This window comes from Eschscholzia californica, unplaced genomic scaffold (genome assembly GCF_041429995.1).
Source record: "Eschscholzia californica isolate CP2 unplaced genomic scaffold, dmEscCali1.0.p SCAF_4, whole genome shotgun sequence".
Classification (NCBI taxonomy): Eukaryota; Viridiplantae; Streptophyta; class Magnoliopsida; order Ranunculales; family Papaveraceae; genus Eschscholzia; species Eschscholzia californica.
This window is the reverse complement of record NW_028238461.1, coordinates 55447715-55473011: the sequence shown is the minus strand read 5'-3', so window position 1 is coordinate 55473011 and position 25297 is coordinate 55447715. Positions and strand designations below refer to the sequence as shown.

General features: G+C 36.8%; 3 protein-coding genes across 8 annotated transcripts; all 3 read left to right on the top strand.

Moving 5' to 3' along the window:
* The first annotated feature begins 3749 nt into the window (after nucleotides 1-3749).
* LOC147546456 (putative 2-oxoglutarate-dependent dioxygenase SLC1) lies at nucleotides 3750-12779 on the top strand. The gene is made up of 4 exons (XM_086633079.1): nucleotides 3750-4149; nucleotides 4232-4482; nucleotides 11521-11863; nucleotides 12092-12779. Exons 1-4 carry the CDS (start codon nucleotides 3856-3858, stop codon nucleotides 12335-12337), a joined length of 1134 nt encoding a protein of 377 aa, XP_086489205.1. The 5' UTR covers nucleotides 3750-3855; the 3' UTR covers nucleotides 12338-12779.
* LOC147546454 (uncharacterized) lies at nucleotides 12749-25206 on the top strand. 6 transcript variants are annotated; one of them, XM_086633072.1, is made up of 11 exons: nucleotides 12844-13285; nucleotides 13595-13712; nucleotides 14564-14612; nucleotides 19142-19296; nucleotides 19864-20070; nucleotides 20202-20324; nucleotides 20509-20546; nucleotides 20630-20780; nucleotides 20876-24274; nucleotides 24393-24538; nucleotides 24673-25206. In XM_086633072.1, the coding sequence occupies exons 4-11, from the start codon at nucleotides 19195-19197 to the stop codon at nucleotides 24890-24892; spliced, it is 4386 nt and encodes a 1461-aa protein (XP_086489198.1). In that variant the 5' UTR covers nucleotides 12844-13285; nucleotides 13595-13712; nucleotides 14564-14612; nucleotides 19142-19194; the 3' UTR covers nucleotides 24893-25206. The 6 variants fall into 6 exon arrangements, with proteins under 6 accessions (XP_086489200.1, XP_086489198.1, XP_086489199.1 ...); XM_086633073.1 differs by having other exon boundaries at nucleotides 14547-14612; XM_086633074.1 differs by lacking the exon at nucleotides 13595-13712 and having other exon boundaries at nucleotides 12749-13285.
* Nucleotides 15613-17521, top strand: LOC147546455 (uncharacterized). Its single transcript, XM_086633080.1, has one exon. It carries the CDS (start codon nucleotides 16228-16230, stop codon nucleotides 17227-17229), a length of 1002 nt encoding a protein of 333 aa, XP_086489206.1. The 5' UTR covers nucleotides 15613-16227; the 3' UTR covers nucleotides 17230-17521.
* Nucleotides 25207-25297: the final 91 nt, after the last annotated feature.

The following is a 25297-nucleotide window of genomic DNA, read 5'->3' as shown; positions in this document are numbered from 1 at the left end:
TAAGACAGTTCAATGGATTGCTTTTAGATGATTTATTGATTCTTATGAGCTTCACATTTGATATTATTTGTCTCTTTTGATGGATATATCGACTATGTTTACTGTTCTGCGGAGAAATGCTTTGAGTTTAGGTTTTCATGGCGGCCGACGTGGAAATCTAGATTTGGGGCGTTACAACAATTTGGTAATAATCTTATCATTTCACCTTCTTCTAATCCACCTAAACAAACTGAACAATCAAAAACCAAATACCCATTTTTATCTTCACCTTGATTTCTTGAATAACGAATAATTGGCATAGAATTAAGGATTTCTTTATCAACCCCTGTTCCAATTATTTGGCTCTGTCGCCCCGCCACCGTCGCCGCCGCCGCCGCCGCCTGTTGTCTATTTCTACAGTACTTTGTTAAGACAAATTGGTAACCGACGATTGCTAGAGCTGTTATTAATATACCCACCATTGAAATCATCAAAGGTTTGAAGATTAGGACTGAATTATGATCTGACGAGGAGGACTCACTCGTTTTATCCATCTTTCTTCCAAAAATTAGACTAAATTGACTGTTAAAACTTCAACTAAGAGGTCTAATTACTGAATTGGGTTGTGCTTAATTCTTGAAACAACTTAAGAATTTTAGAGAGAGAAACTGAGGTTGGGGAGATAAATGGGTTGTTGACTAATTTTTCAAGAACTTCATAATTATGGTTCATTAGAGATTTAGAGAAATGATAACTTGGTTGGATTATAAATTCTTATTATAAATTCTTGGTTGGAGAAAAGTAGCTGAGGATGGTAACACGTGTACGGTGGATACTGTGACACTTTTCATTGGGAGGTTTTCTTTGCTTTTATATAATGAAAGTAGCTCTCTGCATACAAAATATAGCTAGCCAGATACCAACTATAACTTTTATTTCACCTAATATCAATATTATTGAATTTTTGTATTACTAGAACAATTTACAAGAAATAGGGCTAAGGAGACATCCAACAACATTTTTTATAATTGATTTGATACAATCGATCTATTTATCCTGATTTCGAGCATAAAACCAAGATTTTTGTCGAATTGTTAGTTGTCCTTGTGTGTAGGAAAATATGGAGAAAAAAAGTTTAATAAAAATAAAAACACTTTGGCATTCCTTTTCGCACCGACTTTGTTAATAATATATAAATTGCTATTACATGATTGTATAGTGTGGCGTTTTAGGCTATACCACCTACCACAAATTGTTGTTGGTCTAGATTTATAGAATTTATCATATGAACTATTTTAGTTTGAAGCTTATATCATATTTTATTTTCAAAATGAAGTTCAATTAATATGGGAAGTAAGTTTTACCAAAAAAAAAGAATAAAAAATTATGGACAATTTTGTGAAGGAGTCTTAAGAGAAAGCAAGGGATCTTGGTGATTGACTTCATTTCAAGTGGTGTGCGCTAATCCGGATGGGCTTTGTGAAAAACTTGATTTGCCCATAACACTTTCCTCTTATAAGTGTTATTGGGTTCTGACCATATAGCCCACTTTCAGAAGCCCTTAGGTTACTTCGGGATTTACAAGCACCCGATTTCGTAAGCTGATCCCCTTTTGTTTAAAGCATCCAAATCCACTTGCAACAAAGCAACAATGTTGGCTTTTTACCAACAACTAATAGCTCATTTGGTAAGGCATGCACTCCGAAACTCTGTTAAGTCTCAGGTTTGATCCCAGCAGAGGTGGAACCATGGTTTATCGAACTTGAGTTATCAAATGTATTAATAAAATAGTTTCATGGTCTTTAGGCCTCTAGTTTAGTTGGGCTTTAGACACGATAGTTTAGAATGTTTAAGTTCAGGTGGTTATCGTGTGTATCACATCTTCATAATGTATCAATGCCTTTGTAATAATTGTGTACTCAACCTTCAAAAAAAATGTTGGCACCTTTAGAGATGCACACCTTCCCTTAGTCCAGCTGCCCCCTTTGGATATACCAAAATAATGTCAACCGGCAGAATAGAAATAGGTCGTTCAATTACAAAACAAATGTGTTATCTGTCTATTGACACCCATTAGGCCATTAAAACTTTAGATGACTCGAACAAAATTAAGCAAAAACATACTGATTTATAAGCTTAAGAAATGGGTTCCCCATTTAAATTTATGATCATCGATATTTTAGTACGTTTTCTGTACTAATCCTTTCGATGGTTGATTATTGATAATTGCAGACGTTTAATTTTATCTTTGAATTGATAATCTAGTGTTCTACATTTCAGACAAGGACTTCGAATTATTTCCCCTTTGATTTTGTCGACAGTTGAACCCCTTAAAAGACAGGAAATGTTGTATAAAAACTAAGGCTATAAAGCATCCAACAATCTAGTTTGAATGTACTCTGGTTATTGGTTGGACAATAGTAGATCTTTAAGGCCACATTCCTAGTTGTCCCAACCCTATTTCATAATTGTCTTATGCAAGATATTTATGTTTGGATATTATCAACTAAAATTTTGACCTTTCAACAAGAAAAAAAAAACTAGAATTTTGACATTTCGGTCGGCCTGAACTATATGGCAGAGTCATGTTGTATTGTTCATATCTTTCAACTACGTATGGGTCAATAGTTGTCATTGAAAATATAATTTACCCATTCTGATTGAAATTGAGCTATTATTAGACATCTAGAACTTTTCTTTAACTATTAGAAAAGGAGAGAAAATCTAATGGCAAATGTTGTTTCATTGTTTCAGTGAGAAGATAAGAGATTGTTTGACATTGGGGTCGTTGAGTCTATTTCATTTTGGTATTGAAAAGAGAGGATATAGGTAGTCGAGGTCCACTAAAAAGGTTGGTCAAATATTATGGGCAAACAACCCCTATAAATATATGTTTTGTTGTTGAGTAGGAACAATGTTTCTCGGCAAATCCCAACTAGGGTGCGTGGCCAGGCGGACTATCACGCTATCAACTCTAGATTTTATCTATTTTTTCTAAGACACATTGCCCTTATGCAGTAAGGTATCAGTAGTTTTGTTGAATTCTCTAACTTTTGAGCTAATTGTGTTATAGTATTATAGTAATCCATGTCTCTTTGAAATATAATCACACCTTTTAGCATAAAAAGTACGAGAAAAATACTAATCAATGAAATGCATGGTCAAATTTGTTACTTGGCCATCATAAAAACTTTATAATACTATAATTATGATACTCGGCATATTTCAAACTAGAAGATTGTAAAATAATGGGTATTGGAACTAAATCAAGTAGAGACAACATTTGGATCTATTATCTTATTAATATTCTTACACTTTATTAGTTCATTCATGTAGAGAATTGTGTAGATAAAATTTGAATACTATTGTATTTCGTGTTTACTTGCGAAAAAAGAAAAACTCACCTGTTCATAACCTCATTAATGTACAAAACTAGCATCAACAAATTTTTTTTTTACGAAACTTGAAGCCATTGACAGATGATAAGCTAAATAGTTGAGAAAGCTTAAGGTTTCTCTTAATTGATAATGATAGGAGAGCTTTCGTGTATTCTCTAGGCACATTAAGAAATTTCATATGCTTCTTACATTTTCCAAATGTGGGGCCTAACTTAATTGAGAGATAGTCATTTGACTAGACTTTTTGTGTCTAAAACTATTGAATATCAACCGATCCCTATTCATTCCACCTTGACCTTGCCAAATCTTGAATCTCTTTTTTCCTATGCCCACCATGTCCCTATAAAAACCCCACCCAAATTAGAAACTACCATAACTAACCAAGTTCCCATCTTCCTAAACCTTAACTACACTTTCTTCCTCTTCAACTTGCTTGCTTGGGTTTTTGTTGACTCTCTCTCTCTCTCTTTCTCTAGCAATGAACTATACATTGGAGACCAAAGAAGAACCAGACCAGGCAGAGCTTGAATACCAGAAAGGAGTAGTTCATTTATGCAGCAATAATACTAACATCACAAAAGTTCCTAACAAGTATATATTGCCTCTTCTAGACAGACCTGCTGGTACAGAACCAAAACCTAGCACAACCAATCTAGATCATGATGATGATCTTAAGTTACCAGTAATCGATTTCGCTCAATTGCTTGGTTCTGAAAGACCTCATGTTCTTAAATTACTCAATGAAGCCTGTGAAAAATATGGGTTTTTTCAGGTTTGTAGTTTTTAATTTGAGAACATTAATGAAAGGTGAAGAAAATGGGACTAATTGATACTATATGTCATATTTGATGCAGGTAATAAACCATGGCATTCCTCATGATATTTTATGTAATACAATTGATGTGAGTAGACAGTTTTTCGAACTTCCTTTCGAGGAGAAGAAGAAGTATATGTCAGCTGATATGAGAGAACCGGTTAGATATGGAACCAGTTTTAATCAAAATAAAGATGGTGTTTTCTGTTGGAGAGACTTCTTGAAGCTTACTTGCAATCATCCTTTATCAGATGTTCTTCCTCATTGGCCTTCTTCTCCTCCTCAATTCAGGTAATTAACATCACTACGATAGGATATGAACTTTTTTTCTTTGTCTCTAAATAGCAGAGATGTTGGTGTTGGAATCGGAGCCAATTTTGGCTCGACCCGACTCGTCAAACTCAGAAACCGAACGCGCCATTGCGTTCGTCTCGTCGAGCTCTTAAATTTAGAGCAAAGAATTACTCGAATCCGATTCCGGATGAATGAGAAATTCGAGTTTGAAGTTTGGGTGAAAAAACGGTTAAGTCAGGGTCTGAAACGTCAAACGGGACAAGTTAGATCAGGGGTCGTTTGAGCGAATACCACGCGCATCCAAATCTGTGGGCACATTTCGGTATTGATCTGACGGTGGGCGTTCCACCCGAGATTTTCACCCAGATCCGACGTCCCAGATTATAACCGACTTCAACAATCAGTTATACTTCCTGTTTGGTCCCTAATTCCGAACAGATATGTCTTTTAACCCAACAGACACTATGCATCCATTCAACTCCTATATAAACCAACCAAATCCACTCCAATTTTCAATCAATTCATTCTCTTCTCTTCTTCTCTTCCCTTCTAACAATTAGAGGTTCTGGTTAGCCTAGAATATCTAATTAAAGAAGTATTTTCTAGAGGTTCTGGATAGACTAGAATATCTAGAAAAGGAAGAAAGAAGTTCTTCATAGGTCGTCTAGAACATCAATTCAATTCATTCTCTTCTTCTCTTCCCTTCTAACAATTAGAGGTTCTGGTTAGCCTAGAATATCTAATTAAAGAAGTATTTTCTAGAGGTTCTGGATAGACTAGAATATCTGGAAAAGGAAGAAAGAAGTCTCGAGTGAAATCTGAATTTCCGAAGCATCTAGAAGATCATCCGCATTAGTCAAAGAGCTCATAATACTGACAAAGGTTCGTCCGCTTTCAGAATATAGAAGTACCATCTTAAAATTCTGAAAGGTTAGTCGTTGTATCCCGAAGGCATTCACCCTAACGTTTGGTACTGTTACGGGGGTGTAAAATGTCTTAAGGAAAGAGAATTTATTCTTGCCTCGACTACATTAACACCTATCTCGGTTAGCCCGAAAGAAGGAATATTGATTAATCATTATTCCTTACTAGTTTATCTCTCTATAAGTTAGAGAAAGGAAACTCTGTCTAAATCAAGCCAAGACAGAGAGAAATCGACTTATCGATTAATAACCAGAGAACAACAATCTTAAGACATTTTATATAACAATTATTTCTCTGGTTATAAGATTTTGATCTGGATTATTTTCTGTGTGTTTCAGAAAAAAAAAAAAAAAAAAAAATGGCAAGAACAAGAACAACCCTACGGGTTCTTCAGCCTAACACCACATACGTGGAAAACCCAGAGATGTTCAAGGGAACTGACTTCGCTCTGAAGCGGAAACGTCCATCTCAAAACAGAGGCAAGTCAAGGAAAAGGCAAAGGCCTGTCGAATGCTACAAATGTAGAAAGCGAGGCCACCTAGCCAAAGATTGTCGCTCCACATATGACAGTCAAGGGGAAAAAGCCGATAATCAAGCTTCATTAGCAAAAGACACCGAAAATCGGAATCACCGTCTAATGATTACTGAATTCGAAAAGGCGTTTGATATACTTCATAAAATGAACCTCTGTGCAGAGGCACATGAAGATAACCTGGTTAACAACCAGAGATGGTGGGTCGATTCTAAGATAAATCATCACGTTTGTAGTGACAAAAGCCTATTTTCTTCCTATACAGAGGTAGCCGAAGGAGAGACCTTATTCAAGGAAAACGGCTCGACCTCCCAAGTCAAAGGAAGGGGAAAGATCGTGTTAAAATTCACTTCCGAAATAGAGGTGACTTTGACCGATGTACTCCATGCTCCAGAAAATCAAAAGAACTTGATTTCTGGTTCCCTTTTAAGTGAGAACGGGTTCAGACTAATCTTTCTGTCAGATATCGTCATCACATTGAAGAAAATGATGTATATTGGAAAGGGCCACTTATGTGGGGGGTTATTTCAAATAAATGTTACCCATGTAATGCCGAAGGCACCTATTATTAATAAAATTAATAATTATGCATATATTATTGAGTCCTCCAATATTTGTCACGAAAGATTAGGACATGTGAATAATAAGTCATTAAAGAAATTAATGAGCTTGGAGTTAAATTCCGAAACTCGAAATTTACTCAAGACGTACATGTCAAACATGTGCATAGTCAAAATGACTAAAACGTTGTTCAAAGTCTTTAGACTTAATTCACAATGAACCCTATAACCTAAGAACGGTTCAAACATAAGGTGGAAAAAGGTAATTCATCAATGACTCCACTTGTTTCTACTAAAGTGTAAGGATGAAGCAGTCGAAAAGTTCGAGCTTTATAAAATCAAAGTAGAAACTCAACTTTGTAAAAAGATTGAGGCTTTAAGAAACGACTAAGATGGAGAGTATGAATCTCCTTTTCGCCGAGATATACGCCAAGAATGGCATAGTTCATCAAACGGCGACTCTTTTGGTAGAATGAAAGCACAGAACATTAGAAGGGATAAAACTCGATCAGTGGAGATTAAAAAATCGATGATCAATCTAATCTCGATGGATTTTGTGAAGTATTTCACTAAAATCTATTACTAGCCATGAACATAAATAAGGTTCAACCCATGGTGACCATAAATGTTGACTTAGTTAATGACTCTTAAAATATCTTCTCGATAACAGAGACATCGAAAAACTAAGCGACATCTTGACCACCAAGTATCGACATAAATACTGGGTGTGAAACCGTCTATCGAGAATACAGAGAGCGATCAATGATGAATACATGATCCTAAAAATTCAATTCGATGACGAATTGAAGATGACAACCGCATAAGTTAGCGGAAAAGTATGTCAAGACAAATGTCAAAACCTAAAACGGTTAGACAAGGTCAACGACAGAATATTACAAATAGTTACGAAACGATGAACTGTTCGAAAGAAATCATCGGTCTGAGGTAATGAAGATTCCGTGAAACATTCTCGAATACAAGGTTGACGAAGAATGCAAAATTCTGAAATCAAACTTGTCTTCGAGAAAGTAAGTTATTTCGTATAACATATTCAGGCGGTAAATAATTCTCTAGAAGGTCCTTAGGCCTGTCTAAGAATTACAAGGAATCCTCAGATATGTTAAATGGAAGGACCTTGGCTGAAAGATCTCAAGATCAGGAGTTATTATAAATAAATCCTTAAAGTCTTTGTAAGGAGGTCCCTAGTTTTGTATCATTACAGAATAGTCCTTATAAATCCTCATGGCAACCTAATCTTCTTGGATATACAAGAGAATTAAGGTTGATAAGACGTAAAGTTGAATATTACATCATTCGGTCTAGACGTGACTCGAATAGTAAATTCAAGGGTCTTGGTAAGATTTTCAATTCAAGAGTATGAACGAAATCAAGAGACGATAAAGGACAAAATAATGAATGATAACTTTGATGATCATAGTCTATCAAACGAGTATATATGATTACGACATATAACTTAAGAAAGAGTTAAAAGAGGAACTCACCTTGTACTATATCTCAAGGTTCTAATGATCATAAATCATCATGTTATAGAACAAAACTAAACACACTACACTAAAGAAATTGTGTACGGAAATAGTGTTGTTAAAGAGGAGAATCCAATGGTTACCCTAGAACTGTGGGGGCAGATATTATTACATATCTGAACGGTACCCTATATGGAATAGTATTAGATTCCACCCAAGTTGACGAATAAGAGAAAATACTCTTAAAATGTGGGGGGGACCCGAGAAGGAACCGAAAAGCCAATTATAAAGAAATAAAATGGCATATAGAACTGCAAATTCTCCTGAAGATATAACGTCATAATGACGTGAAAAGAGGGAAATTATAAAGTACCTCGGAAACCAGATTTAACCAATAAGAGTGTTTGGTCAATAAGGTTTCATTGAGTTAAGAACTATGGTTATATTCACTAAGTTGTGACAAGAGTCGGAAATCAAGTGTGTGAATATAAGTAATGACGTGAATGTCCAATTCACTCAACAAATCTGGAAAAACACAAATTGAAAGAACTTCTCCTCCTAAACTAAGTAACGAGATTCAACCGTGAATCATCTGTTCAAAAGAACAGACAATACTAGTTAGGAACAAGAAAGTGTTTAAAGAAGATATGATTCGATGCTTTTCCAGATTGAATCGTTACTCATGATTGATAATCTAAAGTGCATGGTTAGACAGAGAATGGTAGAATAACCACTCAAAAACCACGATAAGCATAAATACTTGAATTTGAACAAATTCAAGAAAGAGTTATCATAGTAACAAATAGTTCTTAGGTATCTGAGCAGACTCGTATTAATTGGTTGTACATATCATAAAAGAAAACGAAGATATGTGGACAACACTCGAATCCCAGATACAAAACAGTGGATATGACAAACCACTAAGGGCTACGATATCACAAAATCCTCAGAGGCAGACGTGCATAGCTGGATCAACAATGTAATCCTAAAGGCCTTGATGGATACATTGTTTTGGAGAAAGCAAAGGAAGTAGGTGAACTTCCTGGAGGATATTTGTTTGTGATTGAAGCCAGTGCACGCAATAAACATAAGTAGTTGTTGCGTAGGCACTAATACGGTAAGTCTAGAGAATTCAAAATAAATAGACTAGCACCGTAAAGCAATTGCTCTCAAGGAATGCATAAATTAAAATTATGCTCAATCCTAAGTTACCTGGCGGATCCGTAAAGAACAAGGGTGAACAAGAGAGTTGAAATTGCATCATCAAGGGGAATATGGCAAAAACGCCTAAAGTAAATGAGTAAAGGCATGGTGAAACCCTACCTAGATGACTGGAGATCCCACGATCTAGGTTCAAAGGGCAACTGAAGCTATATCCTGACTCGACAGTAACACTGTAAGAGATTTCTATCTCTTACCCATTCCTAGGATGACAACAGTGTTACCTGCATTGAGAGGCTAAGCATTAAGCTTTTAATGAATCCGAAAACTTAGAACTTGATTCTAACGTGAGGTATAGCAGGATACCTTATTACGGATAACCTATATGTGTGTGAATTGATGCCGGTTCCGTGGGAAGGTCGTTTAGGCCGACTTCTCTAAAGCACACATGAATTCGGGATTGTTCAGGGCCGAAATGAACACAACCGAGAACCTAAGTCGGTAAGGGATTAGCTGTGTGATAGCTATTCAGGTTTACAATTTCCAGGACTCAGTTCAAGACGATAAGTTCACTGCCGTCCTTGTAGACCTTGTAGTTATTCACTAGGAAAGGTTCAAAGTCGAAAGACTACCTTCTTCCGATGCAGCGAAGTTCCGCATATAAGCTCTTTTAGTGTCAGTATGTCAGTATAGTATGTTTGTATATAGTAAACCTCGAATTTTCATTCATGTGGGGGATTGTTGGAATCGGAGCCAATTTTGGCTCGACCCGACTCGTCAAACTCAGAAACCGAACGCGCCATTGCGTTCGTCTCGTCGAGCTCTTAAATTTAGAGCAAAGAATTACTCGAATCCGATTCCGGATGAATGAGAAATTCGAGTTTGAAGTTTGGGTGAAAAAACGGTTAAGTCAGGGTCTGAAACGTCAAACGGGACAAGTTAGATCAGGGGTCGTTTGAGCGAATACCACGCGCATCCAAATCTGTGGGCACATTTCGGTATTGATCTGACGGTGGGCGTTCCACCCGAGATTTTCACCCAGATCCGACGTCCCAGATTATAACCGACTTCAACAATCAGTTATACTTCCTGTTTGGTCCCTAATTCCGAACAGATATGTCTTTTAACCCAACAGACACTATGCATCCATTCAACTCCTATATAAACCAACCAAATCCACTCCAATTTTCAATCAATTCATTCTCTTCTCTTCTTCTCTTCCCTTCTAACAATTAGAGGTTCTGGTTAGCCTAGAATATCTAATTAAAGAAGTATTTTCTAGAGGTTCTGGATAGACTAGAATATCTAGAAAAGGAAGAAAGAAGTTCTTCATAGGTCGTCTAGAACATCAATTCAATTCATTCTCTTCTTCTCTTCCCTTCTAACAATTAGAGGTTCTGGTTAGCCTAGAATATCTAATTAAAGAAGTATTTTCTAGAGGTTCTGGATAGACTAGAATATCTGGAAAAGGAAGAAAGAAGTCTCGAGTGAAATCTGAATTTCCGAAGCATCTAGAAGATCATCCGCATTAGTCAAAGAGCTCATAATACTGACAAAGGTTCGTCCGCTTTCAGAATATAGAAGTACCATCTTAAAATTCTGAAAGGTTAGTCGTTGTATCCCGAAGGCATTCACCCTAACGTTTGGTACTGTTACGGGGGTGTAAAATGTCTTAAGGAAAGAGAATTTATTCTTGCCTCGACTACATTAACACCTATCTCGGTTAGCCCGAAAGAAGGAATATTGATTAATCATTATTCCTTACTAGTTTATCTCTCTATAAGTTAGAGAAAGGAAACTCTGTCTAAATCAAGCCAAGACAGAGAGAAATCGACTTATCGATTAATAACCAGAGAACAACAGTTGGTACGTTTGTACATATACATCTCTCACATAATCAACCAACTAGTAGAGCGACTTTTATTTGCACTTAGAATTTCGGCACTGTAAGATCTCTTTTTCTTATTAAAAATCCTTCTTTTATCACATAAACGTATAAATATTGATGTTTTCATACATGTACACTCTGCTCATGAGAATAAGTACGACTGATAGATTAGACTGAACCTATCGATTTAACATGCCTACACAAACCCTCATTCACACTTCTAGCACGTAAAAATTGTAAATATACAAACATATCACTATATTTGGAGTTTATCGGTCGTGATTCTTATGAATTATGTTTCATATAGATGTGATAAAAAGCAAACTTCTACAATTAAAATGTGGTGAAGGGCGGCAAAAAGTAATCACAAAATGTTTATGTATCACATCTTACCTACTAATTAAAGTGGATTACTTGTGCATTCTTGTCTATTAATATATAATATTACATCAATAGTATTGATAAAAGAGTTCATAATTTAAACAGATCAACAATGATTTCTCACACAAGACAAACAAGAATGTTGTTCATAAAGCTCATGGAAGCTATTTTGGAGAGTCTAGGGTTAGTGGGAAACAATGAAGAAGAAGATGATGATGATGTATTAAAACAATTGGAAGATGGAAGCCAGCTAATGGTAATCAACTGTTACCCTAAATGCCCCGAACCCGATTTAACTCTGGGTATGCCTCCTCATTCGGATTATGGTTTTCTCACATTACTTCTTCAAGATAATGCTCAGGGCCTTCAAATTCAGTATCAAGGGAAATGGGTAGCCGTTAAACCGCTCCATAATTCTATTGTTGTAAATGTTGGTGATCATCTTGAGGTAATATGTAATTAATTGAAATTTATTCGTATTTTATCGTGACATATGACGCTCTAAGTCTAGTCCATGGACGATATTGTATCAACCAGGAGATGAACCACGAGTAGGCAATAGCTCGAGCTTTAGTAGACAGTCTACTAAATTAGTAGCAACGAATATAATGACGCTAATTAATATTAGTCAAAAAGTATAATGACGCTAATTAATCTTTTGTGACGTGGTTATTAGATATTTAGCAACGGAAGATACAAGAGTGTGTTACACAGAGTGGTTGTGAATTCTTCACGAACACGAGTATCTGTCGCTTCATTACACAGTATGCCTATGGAAAATGTAATTCAACCATCACCGAGACTTATTGACGAGGAGAATCCAAAGCGGTATAAAGATACAGATTTCAGATCTTTTCTTGAGTATGTGTCTTCTTGTGAGCCAAAAAAGAAGAATTTTCTTGAGTTGAGAAAGTTGAATTGAAGATATATATTTAATTTTCTATATAGGTATGTATTTCATATTAAATATGTCATATATACGTTGTCGTACAAAATTAGAGTACTTGATTAATTGACATTTTATAGGTCCATTAGTTAGGCATGATTTTTTAATATAGGATGTAATTAAAAGTGTAGAAAAATTAGTTAGTCTTGTTCCCATGGCTTCTTTTCATGAAGAATATCCTCTTACTTGTTTATTTTGTTTCGTCTTCTGTTTGATTAAGAAATTTATGTTGGAGTAATCGTCTTTAAAACCTCTTTGTTTTTTTTTTTGAAATCAAGCGAAACAAATTTTCATTCATAAGCGATTAAATCGAATTGTTACGTGGATGATCATAATTATTTCTCTCCTCTGAAAATTTCATGAGAGTTAAATACCTTTAAAATCTCTTTGGGAGAGGGTGCCGACTCGTAAGAACCCAATTGTTGGGGCACGCTCTCAAAAAAAAAAAATTTGTTGGCGCACGAGGGTGAGCCGGTCAGGCCGTCATGGGGGCGAATGAAAGGAGCACGAACTCACGAGCCCAATTGTAAAAGCGTTCCAAAATTTCCAGCTTCCGGCGCTCCTTTCTCTTTTTTTTTTTTTGTTGAACTAGCCGGCGCTCCTTTCTCATTCATGAATCATCATCATCAATCATGGCTTCTGTTTATAAAGATATATGAAAGGAGAAGAGCTTCTCAACTAGGGGTTACAAGTAGTACTTAACAATTTCCTAACCCCAACCTCTCTCTAATCTCACAAACCCTAACCACCCATTCCTCCCCACAACTCATCTTCACTACCCCCATTCACCAAATCCAACATTAGAAATCATTCACTCTTCTTCTTACTCTAACAAAATGAGCAGCAGCAGCAATGGGTCATGGATCGGCTGGAACTGGCTTACTTATGAAACCCTATTTCTTTCTTGAAAGCCCTCTTTGAATGGTAGGTAGTTATTATTCCCCCACCTTTCTTTCTGCTTATTTTCTTGAAATTAGATAGTGGTAATGAAGGGTCAATTTGTTCTAATCCACCTTGGCTTTAATCTAAACCAACTTTACTTCAAACACTTCAGAGTCAATATTTTGCATTAGCTTGTTGAATGAACCCTTAAATAAATTGTTTACTTTCTTTTGGAATTGTCAGGATCAGTCCTATTACTGGTTTTGTACTTCATAATACAACAACATCTCAACTCTTCAAATTTAATTGGTAGATTTCTATTCTTTTATTTGATCATACAATCTAATTTAGGGTAGGGGACGCTGATTGAGGGTTGTGGTTTCACTTTCATCTCTTCGTAAGAAGTTGATTATGGAGCTTGCTTTCAAGCTATTCAGACCAATACATGATACCAACCCGACCAAGTCAGGTTTCTCCTCATACCCTCTGTGACGATCTTTTATACTAGTTGTCGATATTAACTTGTTGAAAAGTTTCATATAGTTTCTTCTCTCAAATGACTTCTTATTTTCTACTATATTTATGGAAGAATTTCTGACCGAAAGATTTGATTTCGAATTGTCTATTCTCAATGAAGCAAATGATCATTTTAGGTTTGTGTCTTTTCTATTTCGTTTCGAGGACAAAATGGCAAAAGATTCACAAACAGAGAGACCCATGTTTGTGACCTGATTTGGTTGGCTCTCGGTGACTTTGCAGATCCCATTTCTTGGATTGGTTCTTAACTTGTGCAAACATGTATTCTGCAATCATTATGTATAGTGTTGTGTGTGTGGTGTGGGGGGGGGGGGGGGGGGGGGGAGGGGGGCTGAAAGTCTCGATGATTAGTTTACCACGATGGAATCAATTGTGGTAATGGAAACTTTTCTACAGCTAGGGGAGTGTGAGCTTGTTCATGATCAAATCTTTAGGCATCACTGTTAGTCCTAGCTACTTTCGGTACTAGAAAAAGTAAGATATCGTCCCATCTTTTACCAAACAGAATACATCTATAGCCACGTAAATCTGCACACCCACCATTCAAACGAATCCACAATTCCAAAATCAACTGTGACCTTATGTCAGGGAATGCAGTTTTGTTGACCCGCCATATGATCGTTCTAGACTTGCAACTGTAATTTCGACTATCCCTCTGGTGTCTTACCAGTCGGACGGAGGGCTCTTCCTTCCTTGCCCATATTAAGCAAGACATTAGCGCTTATGATTTTAGTATCATAAAAATGAAAACTCTAACTTCAATTAGGTCCTTGTAAATTGCAGGGTTTGTAGATGACAAAGTCGGCTGAAAAATTCAACCGATTTCTTCTCGGTAAGTCCTTGTACATTTTATTTATGCATGTATTAGATTTAGTTGTACTATTGTATTGCATCACAACCAAATAACTAATAATATTGATCGATTTGTTTCTCTTTATCTTTCAGTAGTTTTCTTGTTGATTTTTTTCTGTTGCGTAATATGTAAAACTACATGAAATCTTATTATATCATGACTGAAACATCATTTATCTTGAAACTATGGTTGAAAATGATGCTTAAGGTGTTGTTACTTTCTCTAAAACTTCATGGAAAACGTGCCTTTAGTATGTCTTTGTATTGGACCTACGAAAAAGATAGTTGGGAAGTTATTAACTTTATACAGAGTTTGAGGTTCAATATCAATTTGAGCCATAGAATTTCTCTGACAGTTCTTTATCATGTTTGCTAGTGTGGGAGTTTCTTAGTCCACTTTGCTTTTCCTCTTTGCTTCAATTTTTTTAGTTACTTTTTAGTCATACCTAACTTACACTGCATTTATGTGGGGAAATGATTCAATATAAGAGTCATTTGAGGAAAATTAGAGACCTAAACTTTATTTCCTAATATCTATTAGTACTATCTTTATCTATATGAAGTGTTATCTATTACCAGGTGGTTGTTATCTGGTTTGGGGGAATCCCTCTAACCAGAGTTTCCGACTAAGAGACTATCTCGGACTATCTCTTTCGTTTAGAACAGATAGAGAGAGAGAGAGAGAGAGAGAGAGAGAGAGAGAGAGAGGAATGAGGAGTGAGAGGCGGTGGTGGTTGGTGGTGGTCGAAGGTAGGAGGAAATGAAGAAGAAAGAATTTTGTTGCTCCGATTTTTTAAAGGCTAAATTTTTTTGTTTGACCAAAGCGTATGCCAAGAAAAGGAAAGTAAGTTAGGGAGCTGCCAAAACGCCCTCGAAATTGTTGTTCGCGCCCTAGAAAAGGAATTGACTCTAGCTAATCTCGTTTCACCTTTGACATCTATAGGGGCCTTAATCCGACTGACCAGTCCGAGAGCCAAAACAAGTCTTCTGACTCGAACTAGTTCAAAACCTTGCTTTGATTCTCATAGCAGTTCGAGTCGGGGCCCACTCAAATTTTTGTTTTATTTTTAGTTCTTCTTTCTTCTTCTATTTCATTTCATTTTTCTTCATATAACCTGTCAACTATGATATATAGTGTCAGTCACTGGGTTAGAGAGAAAAAAGAGTCCTACCTAGAGTGGGAGGTGCTAAATCGGACTAGAAGTCATGGAAGAAGAAAAAGAAATGGGAGGGAGAAGAGAAGTCACGAAGAAGAAGAAAAAATATTATCAAAAACTATTTTGAACAAGAAAACATGGGACAAAAAAAAGAAGAGAAAGAGAAGAAATGAGGCAAGAATGAGAGAAGGAGGGGGAGCTAGGGGCGCCTTTTGCAGATTTGTAGGGAGCCTTTAGTCATTTTCACCTGACAAGTGTTGTCAGGCAAACTGCCAACCTTCTCACTGTTACTTGACAAATACTACCACGTGGTTTTTTAACACTATCCTCCTCCTATTCTCTTCCTCTCCAAACCTTACCATTTTCCTCCCCCTCTCTCTCTCTCTCTCTCTCTCTCTACTCTCCCTATCTCAATAGAATCTGAAGCAAGAGCCAGAAATGAAACTCAAACACCGGAAAGTACTGCAAGATGACCAAATTCAGGTAGGTACCACCGTCCACTTCCTCCCAATGCCCACCACTTTCTCTGACAAACCATTCAACTCTAATGGTAGTTCATCTTCATTAATGGGGCCAGGTACAACAACAACTTCCTCTTCAAATAATAATCTAAAACCCTTTACTTCTTCTCATAGTTTCGATTCATCAATGGCATTAACTATATTAGTACTTTTATCTGCTATCTTCTTCATGGGTTTCTTCTCTATTTACCTTCGTTGCTTCAATACCCATTTCAATTCTCTCCACCAAAATCTCTCTCGTACTCCTCGTCGAAGAAACCCACTTAATCAAACTTCATCATCATCAGTTCCTGTAATAACTACTCCCGGTGGTGAATCTTCATCTGATGGTCTTGATCAAATAACAATCAAATCACTTCCACTCTTATCTTACTTATCAATTGAAAAATCAAAGCAGGGAGAAGAGCAGAAATCAACTACTGAATGTGTGATTTGTTTGGGTGAATTTGAAGAAACAGATATTTTGAAAATGATACCATATTGTCAACATTATTTTCATCAAGACTGTATTAATACTTGGTTTTTTTCTCATTCCTCATGCCCAATTTGTCGATCCACCAAGTTATTTGTAGTAATCTCCTCCTCCTCCCCTAATGATTCTGATAGTAATATTGACAAGAATATTGACAATGCTTGTTTGATTGGTACTAGCACTAGTAGCATTAACAATAATCAATTAGATCATGGTGATGAAGAACAACAAAACAGAGAAACTCCAGAGAAAGTGAGTGTGATGGTAGTAGACGATTCAGATAGTGAAGTAGTGGTAGTATCAGAGAGACAAGTAATGGGTAATGGTTGTAATTGTTGTGATACAATGAGAAGAACATTGAGTTGTTCAAGCATTTTAGGGAACAAATCATCAATGGCTTCTTTGAATTTGCAGTTGCGGAGGAGCTCTAGCTCAAGATTCTTCTGATACAGGTGACGGTGGTGGTGGTGGTTGGTGGTGGACATAGAGCAGCACATGGGGAAGGACTGGAAGGTACCTGACCACAGTAATCAAGATGCCCAATAAAAAGATTCCTTGAAAGGGTGTGAAGGCGGTGTAAGAATAGTTCAATTTAATGTCGTCCATTCATTCCCTTGTTGTCCATTTCATCATTTATAGTGGAAATGATTTTAGCCGGTATCTATGGTACAATTTCTGTGGATTGCAGATTTTGATACTTGCATTGAATAAAAAAAAATTAAATGAAATTACAACAAAATTAATTATTTGTCCCAATGTTACTTAGAAATATACTAGTTTACTACTAACAAAAACTATTTTATTAGGTCATGTGAAGTGATTATTTTATTTCAAATTTTCTTGAGATTGCTTCTCCCATTTAGAAAGGCTAAATTCAAAGATCTTATAGATGATTAGTCAAGATATTTGCGGACCGGTTAAATTTACTTGGGTAGAAAAAAGAAATATCAGTTATACGATCGATGGAAACTGTGCACATCTCAACAACCACGTAAAAGATATAAATTCCTCCATGTTTTTGTTTAGTCTAACTTTTTCTTCTAAATCCTTACCTCTAGATTTCTTCGTGTTTTCTTAGGATTACCATTTGTGTGTCGTTCTTTCAAAAAAAGAGACAAAATGAAGATTTCAAAAGACTTCGATTCATTATTAGAAAGTGAAATTAATAATTTATTTTTACTTTTATAATTTTATCTTTTAATCTAATGTTTAGAAAAAAAAACAATCTAATGTTTAAAAAAAAACAAAGTAGTGTTAACATTGGAAATATTTATCATCAGGTTTACCTTGATGTGTACACAATAATAGACCAGATTAATTCGTAAATGATTTCAGATTGGTTCTAGTTAGTTGGAAAGATACTCAATATATGGAGTTAACTAGTGGGAGACAATAATAATCCCTAGGTATTGACCAGTTGGAGAGGTTAATGGTGCCTATTAGGGGACGTTTGAACTCTCAGTCGAAAGGCAAAATAAAAAAAGTGTTGAGTATGGAGTGGGTTTGTAAAAGTTGATTATTGACTCCCTGAGTCAATGATGACTCCTTAACAAAAAAAAAAAAAAAAAGAGTCAATGATGACTACTACTAGTATATACTGTAGTATACAAACATTCTTATTCTGTTTTGTTTTGTGTAGAAAATTAAGGTAGGGAGGGAAATTGAGAAGAAAGGGGGTTTTTTTTTTTTTTTTTTAAGAGAAAAGGAAAGATAGAATTAGACCAGAAAGTCAAAGTAAACACCAATAATAGGTACCAGAAAGTCTTCTCTGTTAAAAGGAGTAGTAATAAATAATACTAATAATATTATACCTCTCGAGGGCAGTAGTTTAGAGAAGAGCATTGAAGAAATGGAGATGATGATAGCGGTTGAACCACTCTGTTTGTTTATTTACCCAGGGGCATGGCAGGGCAGGGCAGGGCAGGGCAGGGCAGGGCAGGGCAGGGATATAAGGATGGGTGAAGAAGTTGGAGGGGAGGATTTTTAGGTTAGTGGGGCGTGGGTGTTATGGTGAACGGGAGGGAGTGGGAAGGTTAAGGAGGGGGGGCACGGTTGATTTTGGTGAAGTGGGTAATAAACTGATCCACTTCCCCCTATACCCAATCTACTAGTATCGGTTGCGTGTTTAAAACTCCGTTTGTTTGTTTGTTTGTTTGTTTGTTTATAAACAAAACAAAATGAGTGAAGAATGAATTTGGTTGCTTATGTTATATCCAAACTCCAAAGTCCAAACAAACAACTAACTACCTTCATCTTCTTTCCCCACTCACTATATTATTCTCTCTCTCTCTCTCTCTTTCTCTACTTATTAGCCTAGCCTGGCCTAGCTAACATCTCTCTATCTATCTACAACTCTAAGGTGGTGGTGGTGGTGTTGGAAAATCTGTTGAAGTAAAAAAGTGAAGGAAGAAAATGTTGATGAGATTGCATAGACACAACAACTCAGGGTCAGGATCAGGGCCAGGGAAGGAGGAAAGGATTCATTTCAACTTCTCACACTTCATTGCTCTTCAGGTGTGCGTGTGTGTGTGTTGATTACTCTTTTTTTTTTTCTATTAGTCAAGTTTAATGACTGGATTAATTAGTTTTTTTTTTTTTTTTTGTTAAATTGGGTATATTATGATGAGAAATTATGCAGCTTAATTGGTTTCTCCTCATTAAAAATACTACCACCTACCTTGCTCAGTCAGAGAAACTGATCATTAGGGGGGTCACTGTTCATGTTAATAAGTTTAGTGAACTCAAAATCAATTCCTCCCCCCCTCCTAGTACATACCTGTTACTAGTTAGTATATTCCTCCTTATCACTAGCTAGACTGCTACAGTACCCTTTCTCCTATTCTCACACAAGTCTGTCTGTCTGATGATTTATCTCATTCTTGATGGTTGGTTCTGAATGGAAGAGTCCAAGGACATTATCTGACCCCTCTCAGATGAAAATCAGATAGACATTCCCACCCCCCCTATTTAATCAACACATTTTTTATTTTACCCCTTCATACTACTTCCTCCTAAACTAGTTAATATCTACTTCTTTGATAGATTTCTTAGTTTTTTGGTTACTTTTGTCTCTAATAATAGGTTCCAAAAGGATGGGACAAGCTTATTGTGTCTTTGGTATCTACCAACACTGGGAAAACAGTGGCCAAGTCAATCAAAGCATTAGTCAGGAACGGTAAATGTCAATGGACGGAAACTTTATCATCGGAGTCCATTTGGCTCACTCAATATGATGATGATGGTTCAAAGGAGCTTGAACAGAGTCTCCTCAAGATTGTCATTTCAACGGTATTAGCCATTTGTTAATAAATAAATAAAAACTAGTTCCATCTTTATTCTCTTACCAGTTTGTTTGATTGTTATAATCAATCAATTTTCAGTTGAACTTATTAAGTTTCTTATTACTTCTTATCTTGTAGGGATCATCCAGGTCTGGGATCCTAGGAGAGACAATCATTAACCTAGTCGACTACGCAAGTTCCGAGGCTTATGTTCCTATTCTACTGCCATTGAAGAACTGCAATCATGGAACAACTATTCAAGTAAGTCGTCTCAATTCTTCTTATAAAATCCAATTGCATTTCACACGTAGCTCCTCCAATACATCACTTATATTGAAGAACTATGATAAGTCGTTGTTTCTATTATCTCGTACGGTTCCTGACTTCATAACCCATAATTCTACGCTACTACTCCATCAATGACACGAATGTTTCTGATTTGCAGTTTGAACTTCAATGCCTCACTCCTAGGACTAATATCAGGTTTGCATTTTCATAGAGTGGAAGTCGTTTTCTACGTACATTTGCAAACCATAATTCTAACTAGATTACTGCACAACTTTCAGAAGATCTTATGATGTCGAGCATATGAACGAGGAATACGATGATATGGAGAACAAGTCAGATGCATCTGGTAGCACTTATACCAAAAGTATCGAATCTCTTTCTAGTAATCTTATTGCCAACAATTTGCAGCTTGGGGAAACCGAGAGTAGGGTAAGCTTATCTTTCCTCCCCATAACCATCTGCTACCTTTGAGCCTTGGCCTCTCAAATGTAAACTAATCAACTGTTTGTCTCTTGTTTCCGCAGAATACGAGTTTTTCAGCGTCAGGGTCACGCAATAGCTTTGACTCAGCAACAGGTTCTATAGACGGGATAAATTTTTCTCCAATGAATAACTTGAATTGGGAAAATGTGATTGAAGCACAAGAATCATTTGGTCCTCCAAGAAATGCGATTCATGGCACTGGTTTTGTTGATCATCTTCCTCGATCAAATCACTTATCGTTTAATTCAATATTTCAAGGATTGGGCAGCAATCATAAGATATTGTCATTGAGGGATGATGTTTCTACTAAAGACCTTCTTGAAGCTGCAGAAGACACAATTGACGAGCTCCGTGCAGAAGCTAGGACGTGGGAGAGAAAAGCTCGGAAGGTAATGCTCGATGTACAAAAAATGAAGAAGGAGCTTGAAGACCAGTCGAGAAACCGTGAGAATTTGGATTTTGAGCTTTCAGCTTCAAACGCTGAATGTGATGGCTTGAAGAAGGAGAACGAACAACTGAAACTATTGATAGAAAAATTGAGGATGAAAGAAATGGCCACAGAGAAAACAATCTCTCAATCGGAAGGTGTAACATGTATTCAGAAGGAATTGGAAGCAGAAATGAAGTTTCAGAGAGAATCCAATACTGATTTGGCCCAACAACTGCAGCAAACCCAAGAATCAAATCTCGAGCTTGTTTCCATTCTTCAGGAGCTCGAAGAGACGATAGAGGAGCAGAAATCCGAATTGAATAAACTCAAAGTAAAGCCCGATGACGAGGTGATTGGAAACGGTGAGATGATAGTAGTGGAGGACACTTCAAACATAGCTCAACGACTACAAGAATTGCAGGAATCACATAAAGAACTACAAGAAACTGTGAAGTTTCTCGAAGAAACCTTGGAAGATAAAAATAAGGAACTTGAGCTTGAGCGAAACTTCAGGAAGGAAAGTCTCTCAGATATTGAAGCAGAATGGAAGTCCAAGCTATCCATGAAAGATGAACATATCACTAAATTAGAAGCCAAGCTATCTGTTTTCCGAAATGCTCTAAGTTCACAAGAAATGCGTTTTACCAATGTTGATCAGATCGGTGAGATTCAAAGCTTGAAAGAAAAAGTGCAGGAGCTAGAGAAAGACTGCAACGAACTTACAGATGAAAACCTGGAGCTTTTATTTAAACTCAAGGACTCAAGAAAAGATATCCAGTCAGGAGGCAATTCTTCTGATTCTTCAATCTGTGAGCTTCAGACAAGTACATCCCCCCGAACCTCGGCGTATGAAGTTGAGTTACTTCGGTCACAAATATATCATCTCGAAGAGGAACTGAAGAGGAAGGAAGCTCAAGTCAATGGAGTTACTGACAACAACTTAAAATTCCAACTGATAGATCTACAGAACAAGTGTTCCGCTCTGGAGATTCAGTTGCAAACTTTCCAGGATCAAGCAAAAGCTGAAACGCGGCGAGTTTTAGAAGGAGTCAGTGTTGCCAAATCTCGGAAGGAGCCAGAAAAATGTAGCTTGAGAGACAATAATCTTCATCTTCCAACAGTAGAAGATAGCAATCTGAAGATGGAACTGGTGACAAAGATGTCTAAGATAGAGGAACTTCAAACAACTCTGTCGTTGAAAGAAGAGGAGACTGAGGCTCTAAGACGTGTCCAATACGAGTTAGAAACTCAGATATCTAATCTTCGAAATGGAAAGAATCAGCTTGAGGAAAGCTTGGAGATTGTTTCAAGGGAAAGTTGTTTGACCTCTAAATGTTTAGATGAAGTAAGAAACGATATGAGGGTGCTTCAAACCACTTTGGACTCCCATATTTCTTCTAATAAGATTCTCGAAAAGAACGCTTTAGAGCTAGAAAGCGGGAAGCATGATTTGGAGCTTAATTTGTCTGAGCTAGAGGAAGAGAATGTACAATTATCGGACCGCGTTTGTGGATTAGAAGCTCAACTGAGGTATTTCACAAATGAAAAGGAATCAAGTAGATTAGAGCTAGAGAACTCAAAATCTCTTGCCAAAGATCTTAGGACTGAGATTCGAAGATTGGAAGCTGAGAAGGAAATGCAAAGGGTGGAACTGAAGCAGAGAATACAAGACATGCAAAAGAAGTGGTTAGAAGCGCAAGAAGAGTGTGAATATTTGAAGAAAGCAAATCCGAAACTACAAACAATGACTGAAAGTCTCATTGAAGAATGTAGTATCAACCAGACATTGAATAGAGAATTGAGGAAGGGAAATCTTGAATTGCACGAATGTCGTACGAAATTGGAGGCTGAATTGAGAGAATCTCGGAAAATTTACTCAGAATGCCTCGAGAAAGTTCAGCTTTTAGAGGTAGCGTATTGTTCGATACAGGAAGATGTCGCTTCAAAAGAGAATTTCCTAAAGTCGGAATTAGACGCTCTTTTTCATGAAAATAAGGAAAATGAAGAGAAGCTTATTCTGGAAGAGAACTTATTATATCAAAGGTTTTTGGCGAAGGAAGTTGAAGTTGAGAACCTTCAGAGGGAGGTAGTTTCCCTCACCGAGCAGATCGGTTCGAGTTCAACTCATGATGAAAGAGATAGAGTAGCCTCGTCTGCAGCTATTGAAGTTTCCTGTTTACGCGTGGATAAAGCAAAACTGGAAAGTGCTATTCGAGAAGCTCAAGTGAAATCCATATCCTCTGAAACAGAATTACGTAAGTTGCAACTAGATTCTCAAACTAAGGTGCAAGAGCTGATCAGTGAGCTTTCTACTTCGAAAAATAATCAGGAACTGCTGATCGCTGACCGAGAAAAGCTGCGAATTTTGCTGAATAAAGTCAAATGTAGTGAAGAGATTCTTAGAACCACAGTTAACGGGCTCGAGCTAAAACTTTCAGTTTCTGAGTATGAAAGGCAGCAACAAGTAGAAGAATTCGCCTGCTTGAAAGTTCAATTACAGAAAATAGGATATCTTCAGGATGAAATGTCCTCTCTTAAGAGCTCTCTCAATCAGATCAAGTTTGAAAAGACTAAAGTGGAAACATCATTGCAGTCATTATCCGAAGATTTTGAAGAAATGAAGGGAGAAAGAAACTCGTTTGCCGAGAAACTATCTAGTATGCAGAACTCTTTGTCTGACTTAGATGATTGCAGACTAAGCAAAGTGGCCTTAGAAGAGAAGCTTCTACGGTTGGAAGGTGATCTAACTGCAAAAGACGCATTATGTGCTCAAGATACCGAGCTGAAACACGAACTAAACAAAATTAAGAGAGCAAATAGCCAATTGCAGCGGAAAGTTCAAAGCATTGAGGAGGAGAAAAATGAGTTCTTGAAGAGAGCTCGAGACCTTGAAGAGGAACTGAAATTGAAGAAGCAATACAAACAGCGGGGAAGCAGTTCTAGTAGTTCCCTAGGATTTGATTCTGACACTGAAGTTAGTATTCACCAGGACGAATCAAATTTCTCAGAGGTATGTTTTTATCTGTCTTCCTAATTCCTATATACACTAGGAAAATGGTTCTAAGAATCTTTCTCTAGCAAGATGGTATTTTCTTGTACATGAAACTTCGCCATGTGCTTTATCTTAGGAACAAGGCGGTAACAAGTATCGCGATCACAATGAGATGCCTAAAGTTCTAGGAGGAGTTGATCTTGTTTCAAAGATTCAGTTGCTTGAGAACGAACTTACCGAGGCATTGGAAGCAAATGAATTGTATAAAGGAACACATATGCAGTAAGTGGAAATCAAACTACTCCTAAACCCCACTTTGGATTTCCTTCAACTTATACGGTTCTTGTTAGCTTGGTTTGGTTTTTGAGTAACTAAAGAATGATATACAGAAAGCTAACGCATATGATCTTGAGCAGGATGTCGAAAGAAAGCCAAAACGGCCATGCCAGAGCACCAATGAGGTCAATATCCGAAGGTATGACCATAAGGAACACATCACTACTCGAGGCGGAGTTAAAAGACCTTCGTGAACGCTACTTCCACATGAGTCTCAGATTCGCCGAGGTAGAAGCTGAGAGAGAAGAGCTTGTGATGAAGTTAAAACTTGTCAAGACCGAAAAGAGATGGTTCTCCTGAATTCCAGGCACTCGTTCGTTTTTACAGTTTCAGGTAGCATATTCCACTCCCAGTTATATAATTAGTAACTCACAACTTTTAGATTTCATTATTATTCAAGAAATGAGAAATTATTTACGTGCACCAGCATTTGAGGGTATCTAAAAAAAATTTTAGCGTTGCAAAGGCCGCTTGTACAAAAAATAGGTCGAAAATTGTATGATTATATCATCTTGTGAAGTTGTGATTATGTTTCTAGGAATCTTATTATCTTATAGAATGACAACAATGTAATCTCTCTAAGTATAGCTATGGAAATGATTGCTTTTCTCTAAGTCAGATTTCAGAATGTTTATTTTTTCTGACTTTGTATGGCTGTCTCGTCTCGGTGGGGTGATTTTGGGTCCATTTGAGTTAGACATTCAG